Below are 12571 nucleotides of genomic sequence, written 5' to 3'. Positions count from 1 at the left end.
TGGGAATGGCCAATCTGATATTAATGCGATCAGAGGATCCAAGAGGAAGAAATGCAAACCATTTATCGTCATTGAAGCCTATCATCGTCGACTGTGTTTAAACCCACAAACCTTGCATCCAGCTATACGTTTGTAATGAATGAAAAGTGAAGTGACAACCATTATAATACAATCTTTGTTATTATTTATGTGAATGCCATTGAAAGACCACCGCTGTGGAGTAATGGTTAGCACGTCTGACCGTGAAACGAGCGGACCCGGGTTCAAATCCTGGTTAGGACAAGTTACCTGGTTGAGATTTTTCCAGGGTTTTCCCTCAACCAATTGAAGCAGAATTATTGAGTAACTTTCGGCGTTGGACCTCGGACTCATTTCGTTATCATTTCTTAACATGTCATTACGCGTACCGCCATTACCATAGCCCGGGTTAAGTTGTCGGTGAGGCGTGCTATATTAGTACAAGAGCGCGGCCGTTTGGCTACCTAATCATTCACAGAATAGGAGTGGCTAGCACAATAAGTCTCAGTGCAATCCTTCGGGTCCCTCCTCCGTACAAGAGAGAAAAAAATGATATTGAATGTTTTAGAAATGTGAATATTATTTTGTGCGAGATCGTGCGTATTTGCTTGGTTTCCGCACAAAACCAATCCGCGGAAAGTCTAAAATTCCACATTCAGTATTTCCAACGTAACACACATAACAATTTCCCTCTTCTTACCGCTTAAGTGACATATTGATTTTACTGCTTTAGGCTTTTAACATATTATTTTTAGAGATGTTCAATATAGTAATAATTATAAATTGGAAACTTACCACTGCAATTTCACCTAAATTGCACTGTTAATTATTGTTTTTAAATATTTGCAAAACTTAAGTAAACTCTACAACTCCACTAAAGTTACTGCATTCGTGATGCAAGTAACTTTAAGGAAGCCGTGAAAAAATCAACAAGATTCTAGACTCATCATACACTGGGGGGGAAAAAAAGACAGACGTATATCACGGCCTGCTGGAGTATAGTAAACACAGAAAAGCAACAATGTTGAAGATAGATATATTTGTTTTGCAAATTTGCCGTCATTGAACAGAAACCAAAATTGAGATTTCATTGCAACTAATTAGAAATTCCTCTTTCAGGTATGTAATGAACGATCTTCGCACAAAATAATGTACGATACACGAGCGGTATGTTTTCTTTCAATTCTCGGAAATTAAAAAAGCTCAACTACGTTTCGCTTTTTCAAACTTTTCCTCGAACATGAAAACTTCAACATGCCGCTCTTGTAACGCATATTACTATTTAGCATAGTATATTACAAAACAATCTTCATGAATTTACACGTATTATCAGTAAAATAATTTAGTTTTTACATTATTAACATACTCAGTGTGAATGATACAGCTCTGTATTTGCTTAAAATGTTTCGAATCAAGATTATATTTTACTTAGCATCAATCTTAAACCTGCTACTGGACTGATAAGGTTTCTTCGCAGATTTTTAATGAAACAAAGAGCAGGAATACGAAATAACACCGAATTTATGTTTTACATGCGGAGGAAGACTGAAATTAACCATTTCTTCTTCTTCTTCTTCTTCTTCCCTTCAAGTATTAGGCCAAATGGTCTGTTACGATCTCACAGTTGAATTTTCAATCCAGCGCTTCTTTGGACGACCGAGAGTTCTCTTCCCGTTTGGACGATAGTGGAGTATAACTTTTGGGATTCTATCTCTACGCATGCGATGCAGATGATTTATCCAGTTGTTCTGATAATGTTTTACGTGATTAATTACAGGTTCTAGTTGTAATTCTTCCATTACATCTTCATTGCGTTTGTGATCCCATTTCGTATATCCCGCTGTATATCTCATAAATTTCATTTCATTAGCCGTTATTCTGCTTTCGTCTTTCTTCCTCAATGTCCATGCCTCACTGCCTTAACAAAGTACAGGTCTCGCCAAGGTCTTGTAAAGGCGAATTCGAGTATGCCTTTGTACTAGGGAAGGTTTCATAATGGTGTTAATTATTCCCATTGTTTTGGTGTATTTAGAAATTTTCTGTGAAATGTCTACTTCATCGAAAAAAGAAAATGTGTATCCGAGATATGTAAAAGAATTTATCCTTTCTAATATTTTTTAATCTAAACATATTTTGCTAAGCACAGGGTATTTTCCGCAGAAGGCCATAATTTTAGTTTTTTCTTTATTGATTAAAATAGAATTATCAATCCGGTTCATCCGAGGCTTATTGTGAGATTTGAAAGAAGTTATGAAATCACTGCCCAACGGGTTGCCGGCCCGAAGGGGTAGAATTGGTGGGGTAAATTAACCATTTATGTACCAAAATGTAAGATATTTATTCACCGTAAAATATGATTACTAATTAGCCTATACATACTAATTACATTGTCGTTTCAGAGAAGTTTCTTCTGATTAATCTGTTAGTTATTATTACTCAGTAATAAGATGTAGTTATGGATCGTTGCTTCACTTTAATATATCGTGAGAAACAGCCTTAAATGTTTTAATCCTCTATCTGGAGTTCCTTATTTTCAACATGAACCAGGAGCCAAAAATCTGAGAGCTTGTGTATAGGCTGCTGTAAAAATTTTTCCAGGAAGTGTTGCATGATAACTCAACAAGCTGATCTTCCTTCTTTTCAGTGAGATTTAGCGTATTACCAACCTTCATATTGACAAAAGACTTCTATTTTCAGCTGTTGTCAGAATCTGGAACAGGAAAGTAGTGTTGCTGACTAACCTTTCAAATGTTGTGCAGTTCTCACTCCGTCGGCGAAGTCTTCTTGAAGAAATAATGAGGAATACGACTTTTCCTCTACTTGGTTAGCCCACAACTGCAATTATTTGATTGCTGCTTCAATTTTATTTGCAGCTTGCAAAATATCAACACTTTGCTTTGGAGTTCGTTAAGTAAGGAAGAAATACCCACTAAGTACGTAACTTTGCACGATCAGGGGAAACCACACAGTTTATTACTTAAGCTTAGAATGTTCATTGTTTTGTTTACATTTAAGGGTATATGTACTTGAACGACCACAAATATTATCAGAAAATGCAGGCTCTAAATTTCTAAAATTTGATAAGGAAATGAACTCACAATTGGACGAGAATTATAAGGTACCACAACAAGACTTATTAGAACTTAAATATCTGATAAAAGTATAAAAAATGTTACTAATAATATTTTTTAGAATTAACTTTTTACTTTAAATTAAATTTTCCAAAATTTGAAAATTTTCACACATATTATTTCATAACTCCACAACCAATAGAGATAGAATTATGAAATTTTGTACACTGATTTAACATGCATTTATGCAAAAGGTAGACTACAATAATGCCCATTTCTTTGAAAATAGAAAAATTAGGTCACAAAAATTATGTAAATTTTAATATATTTTATATAGGAGAAATAAAAAATTAATTGTATTAAAAAAAACAAGGCTACATGTCTGAGAGTAGTCTACTTTTCAGAAATAAGTGTTTATTACATGCAGGAAAAATATTAAAGATCTCAGAGGTACCGTAGTAATGTTATGGTTACCAAATGATGTAACTGCAGATTTTTTTTCATTACTCTGATAAAACTGGTTTGAAAAATATTATTAGTAACTTTTTTATGCTTTTATCAGATATTTAAGTTCTAATAAGTCTTGTTGTGGTACCTTGTAATTTTTGTCCAATTGTGAATTCATTTCCTTATAAAATTTTAGAAATTTAGAGCCTGCATTTTCTGATAATATTTGTGGTCGTTCACGTACATATACCCTTAAAAGAGAGAAACGTATTTCATCTCGAAACTCGAAAACTCTTGAAAGAACTTGGCTTCTAGCGAGTCGCGCGCCGTACTGTATGTAAGAGAGTCTGAGTGCTCACTAAGCGTGAAAACACGCGAGTTTTAATAGTTTTACTTACAAATGGCTTTTAGAGAACCCGGAGGTTCATTGCCACCCTCACATAAGCCTGCCATCGGTCTCTAACCTGAGCAAGATTAATTTAGTTCCTACCATCATATCCCACCTCCCTTAAATTAATTTTAATAGTATCCTACCATCTATGTTTCGGTCTTCCCAAAGGTATTTTTCCCTCCGATATCCCAACTAACGCTCTATATGTATTTCTGAATTGCAAGTACGAGTATACTTATATATATTCTTATGGGGAAATATTGTACTTTTGACAATTAAATTTTTTGATATCGCAAAGTTGACTAACGTAACTCCATTGTCATTACTAGTTACGTGTAGGCTCTCTTTTCCAATAGTCGGTTTAAAAATATTCTCCCGTCCTACTTTAGCGTTGAAATCCCCCAATAAATTTTCATGTGATATCTAGATAACTGATAAAAACTATGTTCCAATTCTTTATAGAAGCTATCCTTTATATCGTCGTCTTTCTCTTCTATAGGGACAGAGATTAAGGGTGTTTGAGAATAAGGTTCTTAGGAAAATATTTGGCGCTAAGAAGGATGAAGTTACAGGAAAATGGAGAAAGTTACACAACGCAGAACTTCACGCATTGTATTCTTCATCTGACATAATTAGGAACATTAAATCCAGACGTTTGAGATGGGCAGGGCATGTAGCACGTATGGGCGAATCCAGAAATGCATATAGAGTGTTAATTGGGAGGCCGGAGGGAAAAAGACCTTTGGGCTGGCCGAGACGTAGATGGGAGGATGATTTTAAAATTGATTTGAGGGAGATGGGATATGATGATAGAGAGTGAATTAATATTGCATTAGGATAGGGACCGATGGCGGGCTTATGTGAGGGCGGCAATGAAACTTCGGGTTCCTTAAAAGCCATTTGTAAGTAAGTAAGGGGCCTGAGCATTTGTAACTACGATACCGTACCATCTAACCGTAACTACTAAATATGATAACCTGTCACTGATAAATTCGACGTCTTTTACTGCTGATTTTATTATTTTATGAATAAAGAATTCTTTTCCTAATTGGTGATTATTGTTTCCTTTCCCATAATACAAGAAGTAATGTCCTATTTGTGATATGCCATTCTCATCTAACCTAACCTCCTGTACTTCCACAAAGTCTATTCTATATCTAGCTAGTTCTATTGCTACTAATGTTACTCCTTCTATTCTATATAGACTTGTAACATTTCAAGTACCAAATTTCATATCCTTATTCCTTTGCTGTGGTCGTGCCAGAGAAATAGTCCCAGTCCGAGGCTTATGTTGGGGTTTAGTAACAAACTGTTTTTTTACGATGGTGGGTTGTTAGCCCTTCGCCCAACCCCCAAGCTGGAGGACCACTCCTTATTGACTGTCCCCATTGCTTGTTCAATATATTCGCAGCTACCGTTCATATCTGGAGGCCGTCTCCCCTGTGTTAATGGTCTAGCTTTGATTAAATTTATAGTTTTAATAGCTTCATTTTTTTGCTGCTAAAGTTTCTCTTGAATAAAGGAGTCCACCTACAGTATACATCTCTGACACAGCGATAAGATTAGTTAAAAACCAGCCAAAATGTGAGCTCCATCAGAATGCTTCCGTATTGTTTTTACTACAGCTCCTGGAGAAGTGGTTGAACTTGAAGACGCACATTCTGAAGGTGACTGATTAAAACCATCTTTGTCATTACTACGATGACATTTGAACCAACCATCCATAACTACATCTTATTACTTCAGTAATAATTACAAGAAAATCATCTGAAACGACCATGTAATTGCAGTATAACTTGGGATCCTAGTTCACGATGGATAAACAACTTAAATTTGGTATAATAATAATTTGTTGACTTCAGTTTTATTGCACACATAAACCACAAATTCAGTGTTATTTCTCGACCAGCCTGCTGCTTGTCTCACGCCCATATGCCGAAGCAGATGTGGACGATCATGCAACCAGAATGGAGGTATCGTGTATTTTTAACAAGATGATCCTCCCAGCTGGTTTTCTTAACTACATTTCGCTATCTATCGTAGCTTTCCAAGTACATCACGATGCTGGTGAGCACCGGTCCCATATACTGGCCGAAGTTTCATGAGAAAATTTCTTCCCCCATGAGGACTCGAACCAACGCTCATTCCTTAGCACGAGCCCTAGGTAGGCTGCCTTGGACCACGACGCCTCGGCGTTAGATTATAAAATAATTATAAAGTAATATTATATGTCTGTGTTGAAATTTGGGCCTACACTCTTTAAAATTGATTAAAGTTCGGTTAACACCATGTGCAAATATTTACTTAAATGTATCCTTCCGTTGCATAGAACTTTAGAGCAGTGGTCGGCATTTACCCTTAATACACAGGCAGGGGGGAGGGGTAAGGTATGATCTCCCTTCCCCTAGCCATTACTTATTCATTCAACGTTAAGCAGTATCGATATCCTACCCCTCCTACCTTCCCTTTTGCTGTGTATTGCGGGCTGCATTTTATATGACGTAATCTTTGCCGAGCTTTAAGTTATGCAATTGGCTATGATTTTCATATTTGATGTTATTACTTGAAGAGACGTTTGAGATGGGCAGGGCATGTAGCACTTATGGGCGAATCCAGAAATACATATAGAGTGCTAGTTGGGAGGCCGGAGGGAAAAAGACCTTTAGGGAGGCCGAGACGTAGATGGGAAGATAATATTAAAATGGATTTGAGGGAGGTGGGATATGATGATAGAGAATGGATTAATCTTGCTCAGGATAGGGACCAATGGCGGGCTTATGTGAGGGCGGCAATGAACCTTCGGGTTCCTTAAAAGCCAGTAAGTAAGTATTACTTGAAGAGATTGCATCAATTTCATAAATTAATTTTCTTTTGTTAATACTTTTACACTTTTATTATTATTATTATTATTATTATTATTATTATTATTATTATTATTATTATTTTGTTTAGTCAACTGTCCGAAGACAGGTCAGAACCTCTCAAGTGATACCAAGAGGACACCACCTTATGAGGCAACTAGGACAGGAGATAATGGGGTAGGGTGACCAGTTCCTTTCCCTCTCAATTGTATATATCGACGACTAGCTACATATTACAACTATTATTATTATTATTATTATTATTATTATTATTATTATTATTGATAGGCGGGAAAAAATTGGGATAGTAATGCATGAAATGAACGCCTAATTACAGTATGTCGACTGTGTATTTAATTAAAACACTCAAGGAAGAAGTGTTGGAAGACCAGAAGAGTGGGGTTAGTCTTGGAACAGCACCTCAGGTCATAATTTTTGTTTAATTTAACAGAAAGAAGTTGTCGTTTTGTTAGTCAATTTTCCGAAGACAGGTCTGAACCTCACAAGTGATACCAAGAAGGCACCACTTATGAGGAGATAATGGAGTAGGGTGGCCAGTTCCTTTCCCCCTCCATTGCATACATCGCCGTCTAGCTATATATTACACTAGTCAGACTTCAGATGCATACAAACAATTGTTCTTCCTTTGACACACATTATTAAGGGTATATATAGCCTACGTGAACGGCCACAAATATTATGAGAAAATGCAGGCTTTAAATTTCTAAAATTTTATAAGAAAATGAACTCACAATTAGAGAAAAATTAAAGGATACCACAACAAGACTGATTATTAGAACTTAAATATCTGATAAAAGTATAAAAACGGTTACTAATAATATTTTTCACACCAGTTTTATCAGCGTATGAAAAAAAAAATTCTGCAGTTACATCATTTGGTAGCCATAACATTGTTATGGATCTCTGACATCTTAAATATTTTTCCTGCACGTAATAAACAGTTATTTCTGAAAAGTAGACTACTCTCAGACATGTAGAGTTGTTTATTTTAATACAATTAATTTTTTTATTTGTCCTATATGAAATATATTAAAATTTACATAATATTTTGTGACCTAATTTTTCTATTTTCAAAGAAATGGGCATTATTGTAGTCTACCTTTTGCATAAATGCATGTTAAATCAGTGTACAAAATTTCAGAATTCTATCTCTAATGGCTGTGGAGTTATGAAATAATATGTGTGAAAATTTTCGAATTTTGAAAATTTTAATTCAAAGTAAAAAGTGAATTCTAATAAGTCGTGCTGTGGTACCTTGTAACTTTTTTCTAATTGTGAGTTCATTTCGTTATAAAATTTTAGAAGTTTTGAGCCTGCATTTTCTGATAATATTTGTGGTCGTTCACGTACATACACCCTTAAGTGAGATGTACTGCCTGATAATAGATATACATATCAGCCAGAACTTGAACCAGGGGATTAGAAAGAAGTACTATTATTTAAAATAAGTTAGTATTTTTGGTTTGAGAAGATTAACTCCGTACGTAGATGAAATTATTGGGGATCATCAGTGCGGTTTTAGGCGTAATAGATCGACTATTGATCAGATTTTTTGTATTCGACAGATAATGGAGAAATAATGGGAGTATAAGGATACAGTACATCAGTTATTCATAGATTTCAAAAAGGCATATGACTCCGTTAATAGAGAAGTAGTATATGATATTCTTATTGAATTTGGTATTCCCAAGAAACTAGTTCGATTAATTAAAATGTGTCTCAGTGAAACATACAGCAGAGTCCGTATAGGTCAGTTTCTATCTGATGCTTTTCCAATTCACTGCGGGCTAAAGCAGGGAGATGCACTATCACCTTTACTTTTTAACTTCGCTCCAGAATATGCCATTAGGAAAGTTCAGGATAACAGGAAGGGTCTGGAATTGAACGGGTTACATCAGCTTCTTGTCTGTGCGGATGACGTGAATATGTTAGGAGAAAATCCACAAACGATTAGGGAAAACACGGAAATTTTACTGGAAGCAAGTAAAGCGATCGGTTTGGAAGTAAATCCCGAAAAGACAAAGTATAAGATTATGTCTCGTGACCAGAATATTGTACGAAATGTAAATATAAAAATTAGAGATTTATCCTTCGAAGAGGTGGAAAAATTCAAATATCTTGGAGCAACAGTAACAAATATAAATGACACTCGGGAGGAAATTAAAACGCAGAATAAATATGGGAAATGCGTGTTATTATTCGTTGAGAAGCTTTTATCATCTAGTCTGCTGTCCAAAAATCTGAAAGTTAGAATTTATAAAACAGTTATATTACCGGTTGTTCTGTATGGTTGTGAAACGTGGACTCTCACTCTGAGAGAGGAACATAGGTTAAGGGTGTTTGAGAATAAGGTGCTTAGGAAAATATTTGGGGCTAAGAGGGATGAAGTTACAGGAGAATGGAGAAAGTTACACAACACAGAACTGCACGCATTGTATTCTTCACCTAACATAATTAGGAACTTAAAATCCAGACGCTTGAGATGGGCAGGGCACGTAGCACGTATGGGCGAATCCAGAAATGCATATAGAGTGTTAGTTGGGAGACCGGTGGGAAAAAGACCTTTGGGGAGGCCGAGACGTAGATGGGAGGATAATATTAAAATGGATTTGAGGGAGGTGGGATATGATGATAGAGACTGGATTAATCTTGCTCAGGATAGGGACCGATGGCGGGCTTATGTGGGGGCGGCAATGAACCTTCGGGTTCCTTAAAAGCCATTTGTAAGTAAGTAGTATTTTTGGTGGCTGTGCGTTTTATATTGTGAACAACAAATTGTATTGATTTATTTTAAAAATAATTTCCAAGGGTAGCGATGCTAGTCGTAGGAGTAGCGCAACCTTTACGAATGTGCGGTGTGCGCATAGATCAAGCGGCACTCGGCAAATTCGCAACCGGGCGGGTTGATAAGCGCTTCCCGTCGAGTCGGTAACACAGCCGGCTGCGCGGCCGACGCCCGGCAGCTGACGTAGGCTCGCCGGCCGGCCAGCCGGGGTTCAGTCGAGTGCGCGACGCGGTGAAGCGCGGTGGCAGCATGTGATAGCGGCGAGTGCGATGGACTCGTGTTTTCCTCCGCTGGCGGCCCTGAGCCTCAGGGACCACCGCGGCTCGCGACAGCAGGGCCGGCCCGCCTCCACGCAGCAGCCGTCCTCCGACACCGACAACTACGGCAAGATCGAGATCCTGCAGGACCTGGACCTCTACTACATCCGGCAGATCGCGCACAACCTCAAGGTACGTCCGCGCCATCTTCTGAATGGACACGATTGTTGTGATGAGCCGGCAGACGCATGCTTTGAGCATTGCAGCTGCACGATAGGTTGTCTGGGTTTCCTCTGTCATTGCCCACTGTTGAACCCACGTTCTTGTGCGTAACAACGACTAAGTGCTGCGAGTAAGTTCAGTTGTAAGTGTCTAGAGTGAGTTCATTGAATCTTCGAGCTAGTAGTAGCCTATATTTCTAAACAAAAAAGTGCCCTGGCTCTGGGATTTCGGTAGTAGGCTACCGGTAATAGTTGTCTTCGTCGTGTTCATCACCATCATCAAAATCATTACCGCATGAGTTCGAATCTAGGTATAAAGATTGTTGGGTCTGCGGAGTAGTCCTCACTGCGAAATTGTTTAAATAATAATAATAATAATAATAATAATAATAATAATAATAATTTATTTAACCTGGCAGAGTTAAGGTCATACGGCCTTCTCTAACACTCAACCAGGAGTAAAACTGCGTTACAAAAAACACTACAAATTTACAAAGTACACTACAATTTTACACACAAAACTGAATAAGATAATAATAATAATAATAATAATAATAATAATAATAATAATAATAATAATAATAATAATAATAAAATGTAAACAACAAGTAGAAATCAGACATAATAATTATATAACATACAGAAAGAAAGAAAAAAGCATAATAAAATGAGAACAGCAGGTCAAAATAAATGAGACATAAAAAGTATAAGAAAATAAGACAATTATTGATAATACTTACTTACAAATGGCTTTTAAGGAACCCGAAGGTTCATTGCCGCCCTCACATAAGCCCGCCATCGTTCCTTATCCTGTGCAAGATTAATCCAGTCCCTATCATCACACCCCACCTCCCTCAAATCCATTTTAATATTATCCTCCCATCTACGTCTCGGCCTCCCCAAAGGTCTTTTCCCCACCGGTCTCCCAACTAACACTCTATATGCATTTCTGGATTCGCCCATACGTGCTACGTGCCCTGCCCATCTCAAGCGTCTGGATTTTAAGTTCCTAATTATGTTAGGTGAAGAATACAATGCGTGCAGTTCTGTGTTGTGTAACATTCTCCTGTAACTTCATCCCTCTGAGCCCCAAATATTTTCCTAAGCACCTTATTCTCAAACACCCTTAACCTATGTTCCTCTCTCAGAGTGAGAGTCCACGTTTCACAAACATACAGAACAACCGGTAATATAACTGTTTTATAAATTCTAACTTTCAGATTTTTGGACAGCAGACTGGATGATAAGAGCTTCTCAACCGAATAATAACACGCATTTCCCATATTTATTCTGCGTTTAATTTCCTCCCGAGTGTCATTTATATTTGTTACTGTTGCTCCAAGATATTTGAATTTTTCCACCTCTTCGAAGAATAAATCTCCAATTTTTATATTTCCATTTCGTACAATATTCTGGTCACGAGACATAATCATATACTTTGTCTTTTCGGGATTTACTTCCAAACCTATCGCTTTACTTGCTTCAAGTAAAATTCCCGTGTTTTCCCTAACCGTTTGTGTATTTTCTCCTAACATATTCACGTCATCTGCATAGACAAGAAGCTGATGTAACCCGTTCAATTCCAAACCCTGCCTGTTATCCTGAACTTTCCTAATGACATATTCTAGAGCGAAATTAAAAAGTAAAGGTGATAGTGCATCTCCCTGCTTTAGCCCGCAGTGAATTGGAAAAGGATCAGATAGAAACTGACCTATACGGACTCTGCTGTATGTTTCACTGAGACACATTTTATTGATAATAATAATAATAATAATAATAATGATAAAAAAAATAAGAATAGTAATAATAATAATAATAGTAGTAATAAAATAGTGCAGTGCAAAGCATACAATGAATACAATATTTTTAGGTACACCCAGTAAGAAAAATTATGATTATATATAGCTCAACTTATCGGATTATAGTTATACCATTATCGGAAAATATGAAAACAAAAATATGAAATAAGTTAAATATCACTAGAACATAAAAAAATGTGAATACGTGGAAACATGCAATACAACACTTGTCATGATAGTAAGTTAGTTTGGCAACTCGTCATAAGATAACTTTCTAATAAAGTATGACTTTTTATAAATGCAAAATTTGAAGATAGGAATGCAATTTGAGTGCCAAATAATCTTAATAATACAGGGTGATCCGTTTGGGAAGACAAAAAATAAAAACGTGATAAAATGAGAACTGTTGCTATTTATTGTTAAATGATTTGTACATGCATTCTAGAATGGGGGTTTTGTCCAAATTAGACGTCAACGTTCCCACCATTGCGAACACGACACAGTTCATATCTTGAGGCTAATTCCTCCTCCCACATGTGGTCTAACATCTCAGTGGTAACTTCCTCAAAAGGTGACAAAATCTTTGCTCTGAGATCATGAATATCTCTGGGTCACTGTGCATTCTTCACGAAACCCCAGAGAAAGAAATCGAGAGGTGTCAGGTCTGGGGAATTTGGAGGCCACATAATTGGCTCTTCTC

The 12571-nt window shown here is 36.8% G+C and overlaps 1 protein-coding gene across 7 annotated transcripts in view; it reads left to right on the top strand.

Moving 5' to 3' along the window:
- LOC138715813 (rhotekin-like) overlaps positions 1-12571 on the top strand; it is a 239584-nt gene that overhangs the window by 102590 nt on the left and 124423 nt on the right. Inside the window, exon 1 of one of the 7 annotated variants that reach the window (XM_069848904.1) lies at positions 9781-10043. The exons of the other annotated variants lie outside the window; for them this stretch is intronic. Within the exon in view, the coding sequence (XP_069705005.1) occupies positions 9864-10043 (180 nt within the window). The 5' untranslated portion in view covers positions 9781-9863. Of the gene's footprint in view, positions 1-9780; positions 10044-12571 lie in introns of those variants that run through there. 7 annotated transcript variants of the gene reach the window in all.

The sequence above is a fragment of the Periplaneta americana genome, chromosome 15, assembly GCF_040183065.1.
Source record: "Periplaneta americana isolate PAMFEO1 chromosome 15, P.americana_PAMFEO1_priV1, whole genome shotgun sequence".
Taxonomy (NCBI): Eukaryota; Metazoa; Arthropoda; class Insecta; order Blattodea; family Blattidae; genus Periplaneta; species Periplaneta americana.
The sequence above is the reverse complement of the archived record's forward strand: the minus strand, read 5'-3'. Positions and strand labels throughout refer to the sequence as shown.